Source organism: Falco peregrinus, chromosome 14 (assembly GCF_023634155.1).
Source record: "Falco peregrinus isolate bFalPer1 chromosome 14, bFalPer1.pri, whole genome shotgun sequence".
NCBI lineage: Eukaryota > Metazoa > Chordata > Aves > Falconiformes > Falconidae > Falco > Falco peregrinus.
In genome coordinates, this window is record NC_073734.1 from 3666929 (window position 1) to 3681820 (window position 14892).

At 45.4% G+C, this 14892-nt stretch overlaps 1 protein-coding gene across 1 annotated transcript; it reads right to left on the reverse strand.

Annotated features, from left to right (window-relative positions):
- Nucleotides 1–2063: 2063 nt before the first annotated feature.
- LOC101920000 (cytochrome b5) lies at nucleotides 2064–14869 on the reverse strand. Its single transcript, XM_055818750.1, has 5 exons — nucleotides 14714–14869; nucleotides 6278–6406; nucleotides 5733–5759; nucleotides 3790–3821; nucleotides 2064–2793 (listed from the first exon to the last, which is right to left on the reverse strand). The coding sequence occupies exons 1-5, from the start codon at nucleotides 14867–14869 to the stop codon at nucleotides 2703–2705; spliced, it is 435 nt and encodes a 144-aa protein (XP_055674725.1). The 3' UTR covers nucleotides 2064–2702.
- Between the last annotated feature and the right edge of the window lie 23 nt (nucleotides 14870–14892).

The following is a 14892-nucleotide window of genomic DNA, read 5'->3' on the forward strand; positions in this document are numbered from 1 at the left end:
ATCCAGATAAAAGTGATGCCTACAGAGAAAACAGACACATTTCCACCATCACACCAGGCATCAATACACCAAGCCCTGTTCCTTGAGCTAAGCTGATGCTCCTGGAATCAAGCCAGCTGACTTTTGTAGAGGGCCCGACACCTCCCTGAACTAACCCGGCTCGGTAAGATGATGCTCTAGCCACCACGTGCCTTCCAGCTCCAAAAATTTCCATTGATAGAGAATCCACTATAAGCCTCACTAAACTGCGTGCATTGTTCATGACGTGGTGATAAATGTGAAAAGGCACCTATTTCCAGTTTGAACTGCTCTGGCTCTAACTGGCGCTCTTTTTTAGACCACTGTCCTCCAAATCAAAAAGCCCTTTGACAGTTTCTATTCGATGTGCAAGCACCTCCATGCTACTAGTTTTGTAACCCTCCCTTTGATAAGCTAGGTTGGGCCCAAGTCTCTCACCATAAATAACAGTTTCCAAGCTTTTAATCACTTACATGGCATTTCTCTGGATTTTTACCAGCCAAAGGCATAGTCACAGCATTCATCCACTGCAGTGACAGTGCCAGGTTTTCCATGGAGCATCTGTCTCCTTCTAGGTCACTGCTAAGTCTTAAACCAGCACAGATTGTTCTTTGGGGTGAATCTGAAACACGTTCACCAGCTATTGCCCTTGCATGGGTAAATCAAATCTTTCTGTTTTCAGTTTGTCCTTGTGGATTTTTGTATTGGTTTTGTTAAATCAGGCAATATACCTTGCAGCACCAACTCAAATGCCTTACAGAAGCCTCAGCAGCACATCAGTGTATCAGCAGCACATCAGCGTACTTGCGACTAATCTGGAATATAAAAGTATCATTTCGAACTGATAAGATCTGTTTTCCATAAACTTATATTGACCAACCCATTTCCAAGTTTAAGACCTATGTTAATGAATGACTGCATGGCCTGTCACCTTTATCCTTTCAAATGTAGCTAAAGAGCATTTCCCATGTCTTTCCTACTGAACCAAGGAAAAGCCAGATTTATACTCCTCTACTAAACTCTTCTTAGGGCAGATTAAACAGAAACTAGACCACCAAAGCAGCCAGGGCAGGACGAGGGACAAACACAGCTTGCAGTAGGATAGCCAAATGCCGCTTCAGCTATGGCGAACTTCAGGCTACCCTGGCCAGATAACTCACCGCAAGAGAGAAAACAATCGATGGCAGTGAAAAAAAGTCCTGCGGGAAGACAGACCTCTACAGGGACTTCTGTTGCACCTCTGCTAAAACACCACGGGCTGAAATAGGAGATGCCACTGCCAGCAGCGAGGGGCCTGGGCCCACTGGAGGAGTAGAGGGAGTAATGCAGCGCCAGCAGTGCTCTCCCTTCCCAGTGACTACGCAGTTCCTTGGCCTTCGTCTTTAAAAAGGCAGACTGTAATTTCACATCTAAGACATTCTTCTACATGACCCTCCAGGGAACAGAGTAGTTTCATGAAAAAGAGAAGAAAACCAACAACCTACAGTGTATCGCTTCCCTTTTTGTTGCCATTCAAGAACTGCTGAAGGGCATCGGACACCAGAACACGAGTCCCCTCTATTTAGCAGATCCCGAAGCCAGAGACCAATGTGCTGGAAAGATTCATGCCTCGGTGCTCGAAGCATACCTTACATTGTCTCTGCTCTGTTGGAGACCAACCACACAATACACAAAAACAGAAGAGAGGAATAAAATAAAACTCTCCTCTATTTCCAAGACAAAACCAGCATTATGCACAAATCCCAAATGGATTTCTTTTCCCTTTTCACTTAGAGAGAAGAAACTGGATTTATTTGTGTGTGTGTCCGTCCCCATCTGGTGCACACTCACAGTAAGAATGAGCTGTTTCCAATATATGTGTTGGATCAAGACCTCAGGCAGAAAGAAAAAACTGCATTTTGAGAAGCCGCATGTCAGTTCCCATTTCTGGCACTGCCGCACGCAGCACAAAAGCACCCAAAACAAACCAGAATCCAAGGTATAAATTGTTTCACAGAATATACATTTTAAAAGGGACAAGTACAAATATTACAAAATGAACAGAATCGCTTTTAAAATACTTATATTTGTTTAACCGTTAAAAACAGACATGTACAGAAAGAGGTAGCAAAGCTAACAATTTCTGGCTGCTCCAATTAGTGTTGCCTGCATGCACTGGGAAAGTTACTGTGGAACCAAATCTCCCGATATCTTTTCTGGAAAGGACTGTAGACAATTTGCAGTTTATTTCTGACAATGCTACGTGAAGGACTGAGTCAAATCCACAGGCTCACTAGCAGCTGTTTCACGTTGTCTGGCTTAACGAAAAGGCATTGAAAGAAAAAAGGTTGTCTGTGATTTACTTCAGAGAGCGAGTGAGAGAGAGAGCAAGAGAGAGAGCGAGAGAGAGCGCACGCACGAACACGCACACACGAAGGGGACCACACACACACATAAGAGAATGCTGGGAAGTTGCACTTGCCCCACGACCGCAAGAGGAAAGCATGACAGGTCTGCGGGTCCCAGAGTTAGGATAGAGAGCGTTTGGTATTAGCTTGGTCCCATGGATATCAACATCACTTGACAGGCTCAAAGCTAAAAGCAAGGCAGAAAAGGTTAAGGGAAGCAGAACTCCACGTGTTGCATGCATGCGCTCTCTCTCACACCCTCTCTTTCAGGCTTTCTGAGGTCCCAGCAAGGTCAGTTCAAGAGGTTCTCCCATCCAACATGTAATAGCGATACATTAAACCTATGACCAGTGCTCCAAAGATGGGAATTAGCCACGTTGACCAGAAACTATAGGGAGAAAACAAAAACACAACACAAACAATACAACACAACATAAACCAGAAGAAAGTATCAAGTTAATAATTCATTCAAGATGTTCATCACTTATTACACGTCTGTTTTCATCCAGGGAGCTCTTGGGGCCTGTCTCCAGCTGCTAGCAGACCAGCTGCCGGGGTCTCGGCTCGCCGGGCTGGGCAGCACCGACAGTCCCTGCACCCAGCACTCTGCCCGGCCCCTCTGAGGCCCCTGCGCTGCAAGAGCCGCTTGGTGGCTTAAAAAACAGCTGCTGGATTGCTGAATTTTCCAGCCTGGCACATACAGAAACCAATTTGGGGTTTATTTTGTTGGTTGTTGGGTTGCGGGTTGGGTTTTTTTTTCCTTAAAAAAGTCAGACTGTAATTTGTGCTATACAAACAGCTGAGTTGACTCAAGGATGGAAATTGCTACAGCTATCCCACAATAAATCTTCCTCACTCATAAACCAGAGGCCACAGGCTCACCTTCCGCAGCCTCCTTAGCAAAAAAAGTTCTGCATCAGCTACAAAAGACTAGGGCCCTGTTCTGGTTGTAAGGATTTTCAACTAAATGGGGCTGCTCATGGTAAAGATCCTCCAAAAAAAACCACACGACTGTGTTGTGTCACCCCAAGACCTGCAGCTACCACGCAAACAAACACTGCAGTGCAAAGGGACTGCAGCCACAGCCACGCAACACGAACGCACAAGAATCTGCGCTGCACAGTACCAGGATGCCTGTGCTGCCCAGTGAGCAGGGGACTTGGTGCCACCGGCTGTGTCTCCACATCCGACAAGGGAGGTGCGTGCCCTGGCAGCTAACTCTGTGAGCTGCAGTTCGGCAAGTTACATCTGGACTATTGCTGGAAGGAGCGTGCAGTGATATCCCTGGGCTTTTTTTCCTGCCTATTGGAGTTAACACGCAGTTCTACAAACAGGGAGTCCTAACCCCTCCATTTCTTACTCTTACTATAAGAAGATACTATACCTTGCTTGGCCTGAGGATGTCATACTTGGATTCTGAAGGAGGAAAGAGGGAGTTAGCAGGGGGAAAAAAGAAATATTAAACACATGCTTATAAGACTACAAGACTGAACACGTGATTACGAACATGGAGAAAAAATAAACCATCCCTCCTCTGCCAAACACCCTCTGTCACAGGTGCAGGTGCTTCTGGGGATGTTTGCCATTGTCCTCACCTCCACATTCTTTCCATTAACCCAATCCCTCCCACCCAGTCATCAACTTCACACTAGAACTTGCACCCCTCTCAAAAAAAAAAAAAAAAAAAAAATCTTGCTCATTACCTCGGAAAGCAGTCTGTTCCTTTTTACGCAATGGATGATAACCTGCGCTCCAATACAGATAATCCTAGCACTGTCACCCCCTCCCTAAACCCCTGCCCACGTCCCCATTTGCCATCCTGCTGCCTGACCACTGAAACATACAGCCACAGCACGCTCTTCAACTCTTCCCTTGCATGCAACCTGTTTCCAAACTTTATAGTTCTCCTTTCATAAAGCTGCACATTTAAATACTTTTTCCAGTCAGTTGAAATTCCCCTTTCGCCTTTCATCAGCTCTACAGCCTCTTCCTTGGTGGCTGCTGCAGCTCTCCAGTTTAATCAACGCCTACCAACCCAAAATCACCTTTCCTGCCCATCCTAAAGAGAATTATCTCCATTTCTTGAGAGCCTTAGTGCTTGCTTTTCTGTCGTAATACATCCAGTGGATGCTAAACACCAACACTTATCCGTGGGGGGCTACCTCTGAGCTGCATCACAAGAGTATACATGTATGACTTTTTATTTTGTGGGTCCCTCCTATTTATTGTTACATTACTGACTTCTATCTCTTCCTGCTATTTTAAAAGCAGGCCGAAGTATAATTTTAAAGCTGCTGTTGTACACTGGAGAAAGACCTTAGCTGTACACAACTCTGGAATTCCTCCTCAGAAGAGAAAAATATTTCAAAAAATATTTAACTCATATCCAAGGGAGTTACTTTGATTACTACTCATTTCTATGCACATTTTAGATATGCGATTATGCAACGGAGCTGAACTAAACACATTTTAAGGTGAATATATGCATAATCATGCGGCCCCGTGTTATAACTAAGCACTGGCTTTACCCAGCCTGGGTTATTCTTTCTATGGCTGACTACAGCGAGCAAACGCTCCCAAGGGCTTCAGTTGCCGCTCTCTCTGTTGACAGCTTCCTTCTTGGTTCCTGCTGCTCTGCAAGTGGCCCTGCTTTGAACAACATCTAATGAAAGTGTTGTTGAAGGCAGAGCTGTGCCTGGTCCGAGCCTTCAAGCCAAGTCAGAAGAGAAGCCAGCTGCAAGCACATGTTTACCTCTCAGATGGGATTCTATTTATTACCATTTCCCTCTCCCCATCCATTTCAAAAGCATTTTTGCAACACTATGCCCTGTTCTAACCCAGGAGTACCTGAGTTTTAAGCAATACCAATGATTACCAGGGCAGTTAACAGAGAATTCTTGTTTTACAGCCAACCCTACGGTGGCTGTGCCTGTCTCCTGGTTTGAATGTAACAACACTAACAGTTCAGTGGTCAGAACATCGTGAGTAGTGCAAAAAAACGGTCTGTGGCTCAAGGTGTGGAAATAACATTGCTGATGTCAGAGGAGAGAGGGCATAAAAAACCACTTCCAATTTCACACTAAGGTGACTGCTGAGGTTCAGAACAAAAACAAGAGGTATAATTTGCTTGGAAGATTCATTCATTACTGTAGTTTGTGTAAACATAAAGCCACAACCCCCACAGGGGGTGGGGGGGTGTCTGTGTGCCAAAAAAAAAAAAAAAAAAAAAAAAAAAGGCATGTGACAACTCCGTTATTCATTTTGTGAGCATAATATTGTTTCCATAGCATTAAATTAAAACAGAAAAGTAAAACACCAACAGCTTACCTTAGAACCTTCTTTTTTACGATCGTGCTGTCAAGGCGGAAAAAAAAAGAAGAAAAAAGATAAGCACTGACTTCAAGAGAAATGTGCAGTCTTTATGAGGGACGTGTGCACAGTCCTCATCATAGGGGTAATTGCCTAGACTTGGTTTTCAAAGGAGTCGATCCTTCAGCACCCAAAGGCACACAGCCTCTGTAGCAGGCAGGAAGCTGGTGTTTGTGCCGTGCCGTGATCTCTCACCCTCCTGAACTCTAAATTGCAAGGCAAAGCGAAGGTGAGAGCCGATTAGCTTAGCTTCTTTAAGTGCCCCGGATTTAATTGTAGTGAGAAATCTGTTCTGAATGGTGGAAAGACAAAACTAATTTGGTTTTGTTCCCTCAACAGAAATCCCAGACAACACAGAGACTGCCTAAAACCCTTAACTAGTTACTTATTTCACAAGACACATCTTCGTGTATGTGTGTAGTGGGTTACACAAAGGAGAGTCACACTTTTACACAGACTCATTCCAGCTCTGAAAGAGGCTGTCACAGCCAGCCAGTCCTTACCGGATGGATCTCCCCTATGTAGTACTGCTTGAGCATTTCCCTGGCATCTGTGGAATGCCCAACATCTTCAAAGCTCTCTGTGGCATCTCTACCAGCTTGTTCAAGCAAAACCTCTTCTCCACCTGGATGCTGGAAGAGAAGACTTCAGGTGAGCAAAGGGCTAGATATAGAAAAGGTACCAGAAGTTCCTTCCAACCTATTCCCTTCATCACAGATGCCTCAAACCAACATCATCAATAAATTCTTCAATTGTCCATTCTCTCCTTCAGGAATCCATGGAGAATAGTGTGTGCTGCACAGCCTGGAAACATAATAAAAATCCTCCTGGAGAGGCAAACCCCCAACATACACAGGGAAGCACAGCTTTATCCCCCATAGCCAAACTATCCCTCCCATGATTCCATAACTGAGTTGGGCACGAAAATACACAAAAGAAAGGATATCCTCACACAACTTTTCAAGGGCTTCACTGCACAAATCAGACTTGCTTGCAGAGGAGCCTCTCCTTCATGATTTTTCTCAAGAGCTTTCCTGAGGCACCTCCGCCGCTAGTGAAGCACAAGACAACACTGCCTTTACAGGCATCAGCAGAGGAAAGGGTATTCTACTTCTTAGATACTACAAAATAATAATAGTATTTGGCTAACGGCCTCTCTCTGCACACAGCTGTGCAATGAGGAATGAAGTACTGAGCTGAAATGCATCATGTTTTCTAGTAGCTTAAGAAGCTATGACTAGCATAGTCCCAACAATACTGAACCCAATCTAGCGTACAACCACTCAAAAACCTGGGGGGTGGGGGGAAGTGTCACAAAAAATTATACTGTTTGACATCATATACTGATTTCAGAGTTTCAGAAGTTGCAACACCAGAAGTACCAAATCCACAGGACGCTCCACAACACCACTGGCATTTCTGTTGGTGGCAGTCACAGACAAGCAGCAAGAACCGACAAAAACCCTGGTGCAACTCTGTTTTCCTTGATGGGCTTGGCTCTTCTCTAGCACCGTCAATACCATAATTCCAGGAACAGACCAGCAATGAAAAGCACTAACCACAAAGCCAGCGAAGTACAATCTCTTCACAGTGTGAGTGTGAACAAATAGTTCAGTTTAAACTATCAGCTAATCCAGTTAAACCAATAAAGTGGTCAGGCTTCTCAGTGCGCACACAGGGACTAACCCAGTTTTCTAGAGCATCAGGCAACAAGCACTAAATGTGCTAGTTGAGAAGACAAGAGTTGCTCACTGCTGCCTGAAATGCCTCTAACAGCTACAAGCCTGGAACTGGAGAAGAGATGTTAGACAAAGTTTCACATCAAAGGACTAACACACCTGTTTTTCTCTGTAATATCATTTTCCTTCCCACAGACACAGAACAGTTGCCCTTGCCTCTCTTCCTTCAGCTTGTCTGTTTTTGCTGCCAAAAGTCTAAATACTCCCACTTGGCGCTCACACCTCATACCAAACATCCTCAGTATGGACACAAACACAGTCCAGTTGTTTACTCCTGTGAGTTACTGCAGCCAATTCTGCAATCCTCGTACCAGAGCTCTTTATTCTGAATAAATCCCTTTATTGTCCAGGTATGTGACAAAATCAACGTGGAGCCTTCTCAGCAGCCATGAAGGGCAAAGTCCGCAGTCCTAGGACACAGTTTGGTTAGCAGTCAGTTATTAGATTGCCTTAGCTGTAAAACCAAGTGGGACTCCACTCTGCTTGTTCTCCCTGTGCCTGGCTACAGGTCTGGCTGCCATTTCTCCCACACCAACCCTCAGGCTCACTTGATCTCAGAGGGAGTCTGACCAGGGACTACCCTAGCAGGAAACCCACCCTACAAAAAAGAAAAAAAAAAAAAAAGAAAGAAAAAAAAAAAGAAAAGGAACCGATTATCTGCTGGGATAGCTGTGACTGAGCTCACTACAGAGCTGGATGCATGTCTCTCTTTACACGTGGGAGTTGCAGGAACACAGGCTGCAGCAAGACCATGCTTTAGATTATTTTTGCGCCCCTTAGATCACACCCTCAAGACTTGGCTGCAACAGTAGGACACTGTAGATTGTCTATGCACATTACTCAGAACTGTCCAACTTTTACTTACTTTATATGCATGTTTGAAAAGATCCACAGAAACCAGGGGATGAAAAGCTGGCCCTTTACTTTAAGCCTTCTAGAAGAACTCCATAGGGATGTCTCTCCAGAAATCTTATTTCAGATAGAAAAATATCAGAACTGAATTTTAAGATGACAACCTTGCTTTCCTAATCATCCACCCTAAAAGAGCAGACAAAACACTGCACTAACAGGGAACATGCAGCAGATATTGGCTTTCAGTGGCATCCAGCCTTTGCATATACAAGAGACAAACAAGAAGAATGGTAAAGTAAAAGAAGCAAGAACAGTACAGTTTGCTCCTCTTTACCTCTTTGGGTCTGAAGCCTTTCTATGCACTTGCTAAATCCACAAGTAATAAAAAGAATTATCTATTCATGCACATCTGTCCTTTATTGTAAACACCAGTCCAAAAGAAAAAACTTCAAAACATTCTGGCATAGTGTATTTCTGAAAGGATTCTCTAGTCTAGACAACCACAACTGCAGCCAGACAATTCTTACCTTGTCATACCCAAGAAAACAGTAAACCCAGACTATTTATACAGGAAGTCATTTACTCTGCCACAAAACTTCTCAAAGCTACAGCTCCAGCAGGAAAACATAAAAACAGAGTGTTGCAAACTGTGGAAAAAAAGTAAATTAAAAGTAATTCCAGAGGAAACAATGGCTGGAAAATGTTTTCAGAAACAGACAAAAGCAAACAACAAGAAAGGTGGGTCCGAGTGCCAGTACTCATAAGTCTTCCTCAGCAACAGTAATAGAACTGGAACCTGCTTGTCACTTGAGCCTTCGGAATACACAATAAATAAAGCATACATTGACAGCAACATTAATAGTCTTGAAGCACCAGTTCTGGAAGAATACAACCAATGCCACTGGGCAGAGAAAACAATCTTACAGGGAGAACCCTGTCATTTGGAGGGGAAAGTGCAACAGCCCACCACCACCACAAGGCACCTCAAGAGCCCCTGGCCCAGGTGGTGCAGAAGAGAGGCCAGCCTGCTCTTGTTGCAGTCAGGAGATCCAGGGGGAGAAAACCCAATACTTCCTCATGCTTCGCAATACTCACAGCTACAGCAGGTGCTCGAAGCATCATTTCAGTGCGATCTTTCAATCAAGTTCTCCAAATTCCAAACTGGGTCCAGAGAAGAAGAGCAGACACAGGGCCTTGTACAACCCCATAGTTACTCCAAGCTCACTTTAAATGTCACTGACACTCTAATATGGCGAGCAAAGAAAGTTTGCCTTTCATGACGCACTCCCTAATTAGCAGCTCATATAGCCCATCTTCTGCATTCATCCAGCAAGGCTGTAATTATTCAAGAGACCTCAGAAGAAGCTATATCTGTGTAGCCTTTAGAAGGGATAAGGAGTGAGCAAAAAGCAGCAGGAAATCAGAATCGTAGGCACACAGCAGAGGCTTCCGAGACCGCAAAGCTGAAACTCACTGCAGGAGGCAACTCCAAATACCCGTTTGCATACGTCTGGCAGGCAACTGCTGTTACAGACCCACTGTAAACTGCAAATGAGCTCAGAAGCAACAACTAAGCTCTACAACTAATTAGGTTGCTGGGTCAGGTAAGATGCAAGATCATCAAGTTGAGGAGGGATGCGAAAGCTTTCATTTTTAGCCCCCAGTATCAGAGAAATAAGCTAGGAAAGGGAAGAGTATTACTGTGCAATAATAATGTGCCAGTACCATACCAGCCAGAAAACAATGACAAGCAGACACCTAGACAAATGGTGTTCATCAACCGCACATCCTTCAAAGCTTGTTTCAAGACACAGAACAGGTTTCCCTAAAAAACATCTCTGCAAAGCTGGAGCAAGTCAGCATGAGCAAAACCAGATCTCTGACATTCCTCCTACTCCCTCACAGAGTTCTGGTTTCAGATACACTAGAGTCCACAGGAATTAAATGCGAAAAGACAAAGAAGAGTACCCAACATTGGCTTCTCACTGCTGGTGCAGCAGGAGTTAAGAATCTGAAAAATTGCTGCCTCCGGTGTGAGCGACCATCTTATACTTCCCTCCTCTTTACTTTCACCTCAGTGACAATGCTCTTAAACCACCAGCTCTTCCAAGCACAGTCCCTACCTTAGCTATATACTTGCCTGGAAAGAGCGTAAATTCTGTTAGAACCATGTAATTTTAAAGAAAAGGTGCCAGTAGTAGAATATGAAGAACACTATACTTGAAACCAACTGACCGATTCGAGTTAGAGTTGTCACAGCCCAGGCTTATTCCACTTGGAAGCCGGTTCAAACAGATTTCTAGTCACGCTTGCCACAGGTGTCAGAAGCAGCAGCACATGCCAAGACAAAGCTGTGCTAGCTGCTGCATCTGATGGACTCAGAAAACAGACAAAAGGGTGTGCTGAAGAAACACTTACCTGCAAACTCTTCTAGTCATGTGTAAAAATGGAGATAAACCACATCCCTCTATCAGAAGAATGCTGGTGAAAATAAGCCTATTACAGACAAGTGCACAAGTTAAAAGCAACAGATTTTAATAAGAATGCAGTGAGGGCCTAAGTGTGAGCAGTAACCAGAGTACCAGACCTCAGAGAGCCTGTCAGGGAGGTACACCTGCCTTCCTCTGCTTCCTCACTCATAATTCACACCTACCTGAGCAGCCAGCTCTTTTTGCTCTAGCAATAGTCTACGCTTGCTTTTCTAGGCTACTGCAATTAGGAGTAATAACATGTATTCTGGTGGTCCAGTTACCTAGACGTGGGAGAAAATTACACTATCACTATAAGGCTATCTCAGATTTCAAACAATCACACTTCATTTCAGGCACTTACAGGCTTTCCGAAGTACAAGAGATTGCAGTTTCTCAGAAACATGAAATTTCAGTTGCCATCTTTGCAGATCTCTTGCATTTTGTTCCATTCTTATAATTCAGTAGAATTTTGCTATGTGATAAATGTCTTGTTACTCCTATTACATATTAAATAACTAAATTGGAAGTTTAAACTGATCTGCGCTTCAAACAACATACAGATTTTGAGTTGGCTGGCTAATGGATGACCTGCTGTACCTCATTTGCAGGAATCATGAAGCACAATTCGACAATCTTTTAGCAGTGAGGCTTCTTCGAGGTTACACAATCACTCCAAGGTAATGCTCCAGTGCAGTTCAGCAATCCTGTTCAAATAATCTGTGACCAAAGGCCAGAAAAGGCAACAATTAGACACTGCTTCACTGACTACACAGGATCAAGGGGAAATACTACCCACTGAAACCCTGATAGCTGCAGCCACAGCAACTCAGAGCTCTAAAGCAGAACAGTTTCAGACAACTGTAACTTCTAAACAAGACACAAACTCCTGGTTCCAATCAGCTACACATTGTTCCCCTGTCACTCGACTGATTACAGCGGACTAACAGATATAAAGTGTATTTTTGCCAATAAATTAGGCCTTGATCTATGTTTACAAGTTTCACCACGTCAGTGAGTGGTGTACATAGCAGAGCGTGGTGTCAGCCATGCTGGCAGTTAAAACAGTAGCCTTATTCTTCTTCCTTTCCCTAGTCCAAGCAGACCTTTTTCATGCCAGAGAAACACAAATAGGATAAAAGGCTTGGAAAGGGCAACGTGAAATATCATCCCAAGGTAACATTCAGAGCACTGCTAAACCTGGCTTGCTGCAGGGGGAAGCGAAGCATTCTTCTGTGCTCATTTACAATACTGAAGGCGTCCTGTTCCAGATGCTGTCTTACACAGAGAACGCCGAGATGAAGACTGTGACCACTACACACTGTCCATGCTCTGAAACAGTGTCATTCACAGTGGGGTAAGTATCTTGAAAACATTTGTCTAACTCTTAAGTCTGAAAAGCAGAAAGTAGCGACCGTATTTGGAACACAGATGCAAGTGTAAGACAAGGCACACAGTTTCTGCAGGTACTGTCCCAACCTCCAGCTTGTTTTGGCTCTTCCTAAACAAACAGCACTTTGTTATTGAGAAACCAGCAGTGAATGGCTTTTCCCGGTCTTCCCCTGAATCTACATAACCTTCTTGCATCTACAACAACATTTGGCAAGGAGTTCCACCAGTCTTCTCCCTGTTACATGAAGAAACACTGTTTGTTTGTTTCAAACCTGGCTCCAGCCAGATGCTTTGATGTCCCCTGGATCTTGTATAGACTTTCAGATGCAGGCAAACATGAAAGATTTCAGAAACTAGTGGAGTAACAAGCATTCTTCAAAATGTGTCTGCTGCCCTGCCCATTTCATTTAATCAGCAGAGGTAGCTGGGCCCACAGATCTGTACCCCGCTGCCCTCTCTCAGGAATTTGAAAGATGACAGATGACAGGTTTGGCCTAGTGCCAGGGAGCCCAAACATTGGAGGGGGCGTGCATGTAGAAGGAGGCAGTCAGCTGCTCAGAAAATCCTCACGTACCAGCTGGAAAACTCTGGAAAACTTGTGAGCTGACCCTGGAACAGGAATCTGAGTACCCACTTGTAGCTCCAGCGTTTCAGAGCTACCTGAGTTAAGAGTTGCATTCAATGCAACTGCCTTCTCCTTCCCACCCCAATCATAAGCTCTCTACAGTACAGTATGCATCTTTTGTAGATGCATGTCATAAATGAGCAACTGGTCCCTCACCTCAGCCAGACTTGCGGGCTGTCCTGTAAAACAGCTGAGCATCAGCTGATAGTCTTCATGTGACTGCTGCTCTGTAGCACCAAACTCCCATGCTTCCACCAGGCACCATCCCACTGTCCCACATACTTTTCTTTCCAGCATACTGGGTGCCAAGAGTCTCTCTCAAGTATCAAAGATGCAAGAAGAGCAGCTGCTCAGCAGATTCAGCCTTTCAGATTCTGCACCTGACACACATGCACCTGTAAACAGGGCTGGAGTACCAACAGCAGACGCTGGTGAGCAAAGGAGCAAGCAGACAGGATCCATTTATGGTCCTGTGAAAGCAAAATTTTTCATTATAAAGCAATAAACAGTGCAGAACTGACTACAGAAAAGGCCAGCTCAAGGCACTGTAGTAGAAGACACTCCTTAATTCGTTCACTGAAATACCTTAGAGACTCTCTTAGAACAAACGTTGAGGGGAAGACTCAAAGCACAAGTCAGATTCTGAACCAACCATTATGATGCTGGATCCAGTGAACAAAACAGCTTGTATCTAACTTTATAAATAAATGCCGAAAGCTACATAGAAAGCCACTACCTCCAGCTGTCAGGTCACTGTAAAAAAGCTGCCAAGTTATCATTCTCTCCTCCTATCTGATAAACCTATACATTTCACCAAGGTAATTTTATCATTATATGTTATGACTACATAGCAGACATGCTTTAATCACAAATGCCTGCAGGAAAATCAGAGTTTAATTTAGACAAGCAAAACCAACAAGCAGCAACATGTACATTTTCAGTGAAATGTTCTTTTAAAGCTGATTCAGACCAACTTTTGTACATTACCCTGTAGATGCTAGAGAGTTTGGTATCTTGTCAAGCTGGGATTAAAGCCCTCTGAAAAATTTTTAAACATTTCCTCCCGCTCTGTTTTCAGCTCCAAACACTAACGATACTGCTCTCAACCTTCTCAAAAACAGAATTCAAAAGCATCGAGTCTAGAAGCAATTTTTGTCCCCATATCCAAGAGAACTGGAGATCACACAGCAGACTGCACCGCTTACAAATCACTCGCGTGTGGTCACCGCTGGGAAGGCAGCAGCGTGATGCTCACCTACTGAATCACCACTACTTTCTCCTTTAAGTTCTGGGGTGACCTTAGAGACATCAAATTTAAACCACTGATCTAGCCCCAATACTGTTTACCCTACAAGACAAGAAGCAAAGTAACGTGGCTTAAGGTGAGCTGCACCTCCCACGTAAGCGTGCCTGAACAGATTTCCTACGAAACCAGGAGCTGACTCAAAGGAGCAGAAGCACAACCTTGCACTCAGCTGGCCTTTGCCGGCCTGACCTGTGGCAGGGCCAGGAGCTGCCCTGAGCGGGAGCCCTGCGGGTGGCCCTCCTCGCGGACCCCTCCTTCGGGCAGCGCCGGCTGGCTGAGGCCCCGCTGCCTCAGGGCCACAGGAGCCCCCCCTTCGCCTTACTGCCCCCCCCCCTTCCCTTGCAGCCCCCCCCGCCCCGGGGTCTCTGCCCCCCACGGCACCCCTCCGCCCTCCCCCGTTCCCCTCCCTCACCCCCCCACCCCCTCCCCTTCCCTTCCCTCTCAGCCCCACACGCCCTCCCCAGGCCCGCCCCGCTCCCCTCAGCCCCCCCAGGCCCCGTCCTTCCCCTGCCGGCCCCTGAGGGGACGGGCCGGGACCCCGCCCCGCCCGGCCTCACCTCCTCCAGGAAGCGGGTGACATCGTAGACGCGCCCGTGGATAACCAGCCAGGCCTCGCGGCTGGAGTTCCGCTTCCCCACCTCCTCCAGCGTGAAGATGGGCCCGGCCTCCGCCGCCGCACAGGCCCCGGCCTCCGTGCGCTCGCCGGGCTCCATGCTGGCCGTCGGCAACTTCGCGG

What these genes read in the sequence shown, in the direction of transcription:
- LOC101920000 (XM_055818750.1), bottom strand. Translation starts at nt 14,869, where the DNA reads ATGGAGCCCGGCGAGCGCACGGAGGCCGGGGCCTGTGCGGCGGCGGAG. An exon ending in TCACCCGCTTCCTGGAGGAG is followed by an intron (nt 6,407 to 14,713) that starts GTGAGGCCGGGC and finishes CTTCTCTTCCAG; the next exon opens with CATCCAGGTGGAGAAGAGGT. An exon ending in ACATAGGGGAGATCCATCCG is followed by an intron (nt 5,760 to 6,277) that starts GTAAGGACTGGC and finishes CCGCCTTGACAG; the next exon opens with CACGATCGTAAAAAAGAAGG.